Source organism: Petaurus breviceps, unplaced genomic scaffold (assembly GCF_028583685.1).
Source record: "Petaurus breviceps papuanus isolate PSGF00001 unplaced genomic scaffold, PetGlider_PUasm1.0 173, whole genome shotgun sequence".
In the NCBI taxonomy this organism is placed as follows: domain Eukaryota; kingdom Metazoa; phylum Chordata; class Mammalia; order Diprotodontia; family Petauridae; genus Petaurus; species Petaurus breviceps.
This window is the reverse complement of record NW_027185759.1, coordinates 1,784,890-1,790,180: the sequence shown is the minus strand read 5'-3', so window position 1 is coordinate 1,790,180 and position 5,291 is coordinate 1,784,890. Positions and strand designations below refer to the sequence as shown.

At 45.7% G+C, this 5,291-nt stretch overlaps 1 protein-coding gene across 1 annotated transcript in view; it reads right to left on the bottom strand.

Moving 5' to 3' along the window:
- Positions 1 to 3,211: 3,211 nt before the first annotated feature.
- Positions 3,212 to 5,291, bottom strand: part of ACAP2 (ArfGAP with coiled-coil, ankyrin repeat and PH domains 2) — a 141,796-nt gene continuing 139,716 nt past the window's right edge. The window contains exon 23 of the mRNA XM_069083274.1: positions 3,212 to 4,468. Coding sequence (XP_068939375.1) covers positions 4,368 to 4,468 — 101 coding nt within the window. The 3' untranslated portion in view covers positions 3,212 to 4,367. The remainder of the gene's footprint in view (positions 4,469 to 5,291) is intronic.

Below are 5,291 nucleotides of genomic sequence, written 5' to 3'. Positions count from 1 at the left end.
TCAAGCCTCTGGCCAAAGGGCTGGCTAGGTGGGGACTCTAGACATCTCTTGGTCCTGACTCCAGTAGAAATTGGTCAGTGCGTGTGCCCAGTTGGGATGAGGGTCAGAGATTCGACTGACTGTGTAATGGAGGCCATAGGGATCCCAATCCCACTTCTGTGACTCAGAAAATGAACCTCTGGCAACAGGAGCCAGCAGGATAAAAAATGGACCCGTGTCTGCCACAGGTCCGAACTTGGCAAGAGATGGGGTGGTTTCTGACTTGTTAGAATGGTGGCTCAAGCCAACACTTTGGAGGGGACAGCATATCCTGAACAGTGAACGCACTGCCTGGCATAGAGTCAGCCCTTTAAAAATGCTAAGCGACTGAATAGTGTTTGAAGGGCTGGGAATGGGAAAATCAGGGCTAAGGAGGGGCAAGAGGCAGAACAAATTTTGTAGGCACAGTCTTCTCTCTCCATCTTGCTTGTGCCCCAGCCTAGCAGCTCGTTTAACAAAAGGTGCCAAGTGGCTTGTGTTATTACCAAGGAGAAGAAAACACTAGATTTCTTGATTTGAGGAAATCATTTTACTAGCCCTCTTGGCCAAAGAGCAGACACAGAGCGATGGCAGATAGGATTAGGCAGTGAGGAGAACACAAGGCCGTAAACCACCATCGTACTGGGCAGCAGCATTTTCAACCAGCTTCAAAAGCAACTGACATCTGGCTGGTGCTGCTTATGAGAAAAACACGGAGACTTGGCTGGAGAGAAGGCTTTTATTGACGCGGTACCTGCGTTCTCAGCACACCAAGTCTTCATTCCAGCACAATATTTACAGTTCTTACATAATGTACATTTCAGAACAACAAGGGCACATATGGTTCTGTCGAGTCTGACACACCAAGCTGTAGCCTAATGAGAGTCCATGGAGGGTGGGGAGGAGCGCCAGTGAGCATGCTCTGGGACGGGGCTGGAGAGGAGGGCACCCACAGCCGGCTGAGCCTCCCATCCTGAACACAGAGCCCGAGAAAGCTCCTCACGAGGTGACGAGCTTTCCCTGCTTACAAGCACGTGGCGTTACTAAGTTCTTCTATACCCTGGGCGGGGGGCAACAGGATCAAATGGAACATGATATGAAAGATGCTAAAAGGGTAAATGCAACACAAAGGATATTCACCATATTTTTGCAATAAAAAAAAACCCCAACTAGTCATTCATTATACACCTGAAAACAGCAAATCTATGTAAACAGAAAAGACGTCTAGGAAAAATAATGTCGACTGTAGAACTGATTTACTGAAATTCAATTTAAAATACCTGATTAGGTTAATTCTAATGCTGTGAAAATGTTAACGTCTTCACATTTCTAAAACCACAGGCTTTTCCAAAGGCCTTCCTTCCTCGTCCACCATGATGGTTAGTGAGAGGGGTGTTATTCAGCTGCCAACCACAAGGTAAAATGATCACATTTTCATGCTGGGAGGAGGGGCCTGGGCGCCTGTCTCCGTGTTCTCATGGCAAAGGCACAATGCTGCGCAGTGATTCATCTGCAAAGATGGTTTCCAAGGTGCAGAGCCATTTTTCAAGACAATAGCCATATTCAAAAAAGGAATGGTCATGAAATTTCAGAGATGTCACTGACAGTGCAGCCACCTGGGACCAGTGCTGCTATTCAAAACAGAGACTAAATTCTGCTATAAATCTTCTGGGTTTATCATAATCATGTCTTTTTACAAAGAAATATAAAAAAATGCTGCTACATGGGTAAGGTTACCTTTTAAAATACTGCTTAATACATTATAGATCATTAAACTGTTTAAGCCATGAAATGAAAGGAAAATCTCATGATTCACTTATGAGAAGATGAAAGCACATATTTCAACACATCTGTACAACTTTCAGAAAGGATAGAAGACGCTAAGTCTAAACCAAACACTGTGATGCAGCGGACTTTCAGAAATACCTGAATGTTGAAGCACTGTACCGAGAGTAATTAAAAAAAAGCAGCGTTCACTAGCGCAGACCTATTCTGGGGGCACGACAACTATTTAACCAGCACATAACCTAAAACATGAGAGCTTTCATCTTTTGTATTGTTCTCAGACTGAATGCTGTTTTCTTGCACATTTAGACCTTTAAGATGCTAATGAGCCAATTTGTGTTATGTGTTATGATGAAGTCACAAAAAGCAGCAACGACAGTGAGAGCTGAACGGTCCCCATCCCCCTCGATACCAAGGCTGAGCAGGTGCCTCTTCAGATCCAGCCAACTCCCACGACTGATCCAATGTCACCCCTTTGTAAAACTCAGGCGTTATACACACGATAAAAAGTCATTACAGTATAGGGTTTATACTACAGCAAACCAAAACAAAACGTGGAATTGGCTGGAAATGAGTCACAGGCCTGAAAGGAATCTCCACAGAAATCAGCCTACAGGACACGGAGCAGCTAGATCCACAATTCCCTTCTGCCTGTTCACTCTGGGAGGGCTACAAAGCCCCCCTTCTGAGGTTACCTCCCAGCCAACCCAAGAGCCTGAGCAGTGGCCAAAACCTTGTCCTGCATGAAGACTGCAGGAAGCGAGGCTTGTAGCTTGTGCTTTCAATGGCTTCTAAGCGACTGAGCAGCTGCTGCGTGTGGTGGAGCGGGAGGGAGGGGCCCATGGAACCTGAGGCTTAGGAGCCGCTGGGCTCGGGGCAGGGGGAGTGGCTGCCCATCAGAGCTGACTTTAAAACAGTATCTAGAGTGTTCTGGCTCTGGGACCTTGCAATGATTTATGCAAATTATTACTTTCTTCTTCAAAGCTGTAGTTTACTTTGTAATCAAGGTACACTGGATGGGTTTTACTGGAACAGGAATTACAGTCTAAAGGCCTATACAAATGTGCTTTCAGGACTCAAGCTGGCATTTTCTCTCAGCCAGACAGCAGTGAAGCAATAGGGCGTCAACCCTAATTTTAAAACAACAAAACGAAGTCTAACACTTGTCCAAAGTACCAGCGACCGCTGCCTACTAGGCAAGCGCGGATAATGGACAGAATTCAAAACATTCATTATTGAAGTTCTTCTCTAGCACAGCTTTTCTTCATAGAACTACTTGATTTAACATTAAATCGCTTGATAATGTAATTAACTGTGACCTATTTAAAAATCCAATGTCGGAAATTACGATCTACTCAGGTAACACATCATTTCTCCACTTATGCAATAATGAAGTCAAGTTTCCAAATCTCTACTTGGAGACCAAATGTCCACATTCCAATTTTATTCCTTAGTGACATGATTCACAAGTAATGGACAATCACACATGAGGGGTGGCTACATACACAGAGGAAGCGTTGAGAGCATACGTGACGATGCCGGGACATCAGACATGAAAAAGGAGCCTTGTGCTAAAAAGGTCAAAAGCTACATCTCTGGTGCTCTGGAATGAAAAGAACTGGGATCAATACAGTTTGTGAACAGAGAACATGCATCTAATTGCTAAGGCTGGGCCAGGGCCAGGATGGGTGCCTGGCAGGGCAGGTCAGACTTGAGTAAAGGACGGGGAAAATTGGCTCCTGTGTGAGGCCAGAGCTGAGAAGGAGGCAAAGTATGCCCTCGCTTCCCCAGACACACAGAACCCCAGATCTGCTGCTTAAAGCTAAAGCTTTCATTTTCTACGTGGTTACTTTGAAAGCGACATCCTGATTTATAGCTTAATTTTGAATATGTTCAAGTACATTTTGAAAAGAATTCTATCGCATCAGTCAGTCTGGCATGGGACCCAGAAGGTGAGGAGACAGTACAGATTCCTGAGGACTAGGCTCTGTGGGTGGGAGTAGAAGGCTGCTTCACCAGGGGCCAGGAACCCTGGACCCGAGCCTGGGATTGGACCACTGGGATCAGGGACTTTCTTCTTCAATTTGAAAAACATATATTGCATGTGGGATGAGAAGGCATTCATTCTGCTGGGCCACAGAGCCAGTCTTGGTCCTGAGCTCTGGCTGTGTGGACATGGTTAATGGAATGTGCTAAGCATATCTCATGGAAAGAGGTGGCTGTAGCCCTTAAAAAAGGGGCTTTGCAAAGTTCCCAAAATGACCCATCCTAATTGGCTTCATCTAACCTCTGGCCTTGTTTCAGCACAGCAAGCCCCTAAAGCAGGTCCCTTGCACCCATTTCCAAACAGGCCTAAAACAGTACCCTCCCGGCATGCAGAGGTACAGAGACAATAATTCACAAAGCTGTTCCCACATGGAATTGGCAAGGAATGTACCTTTTCCCATCACTCATTCACTATCTAGAAAACCTGAATGTGCAGCATGGAAGCAGGAGGAAAATGTGCATTTTCAGCTGTGTAAAAAAGAGGGCACCAGATTTAATGTCTCCCTTCTTTAAAAAAATCAGAATTTCTGTGAATCTTGCTGGAAACGGTTTAGTTTTTCTGGATTATTGGAGGCCATTTGGGAAAAATCACGGAAAATGTCTTGGTAAGTTTCATCACCTGCATAAAAAGAAAATGAGGAAACTCGTCAGATAAACATGACAAATTTGCAAATGCACATGAAATCTGATCTCTCTTAAGCAGAATTTTGCACTGTGAAGTTCATGATTTTACTGAACAAGTCATGAATCAGAGCTAAGCCATTTTAGAGACAAAAAATACATTTAAAGTAAGTAACAGGAAAATAAACAGTGAAAAAAGCCAGTACCTGGAGAAGGTGCCTCAGATGCAGCCAGAGAAGAAAGCACAGAGTTAGAGAAGGCAAGACCTGAGGGTTCAGAAACAGTGCAAAGAAGGACCGGCACATTTAGGACCCAGGCGAAGCCAAGTCATTCTGAGGGACTGGCTGAACACAAGCATTTCTGTGAAACTTACAAACAAGTACAAAGGCCCAACTCTATGATGGCCTCTAAGGAAATGACAAAAACCAAATCAGGTAACTCAGATAGCTGAAAGCGATACTGTTGCGGATGGCATCCCGTGTCTGGCGCTGTCGTGGATGACGTCCCGCGTCTGGCGCTCAGATAACTGAAAGTGATCACTGTCATGGATGCCGTCCCGCATCTAGCGCTCAGTCGTGGATGACGTCCCACGTCTGGCGCTCAGTCATGGATGACGTCCCGCGTCTGGCGCTCAGTCGTGGATGACGTCCCATGTCTGGCGCTCAGTCATGGATGACGTCCCGCGTCTGGCGCTCAGATAACTGAAAGTGATCACTGTCATGGATACCGTCCCGCATCTAGCGCTCAGTCGTGGATGACGTCCCACGTCTGGCGCTCAGATAACTGAAAGCGATCACTGTCGTGGATGCCGTCCCACGTCT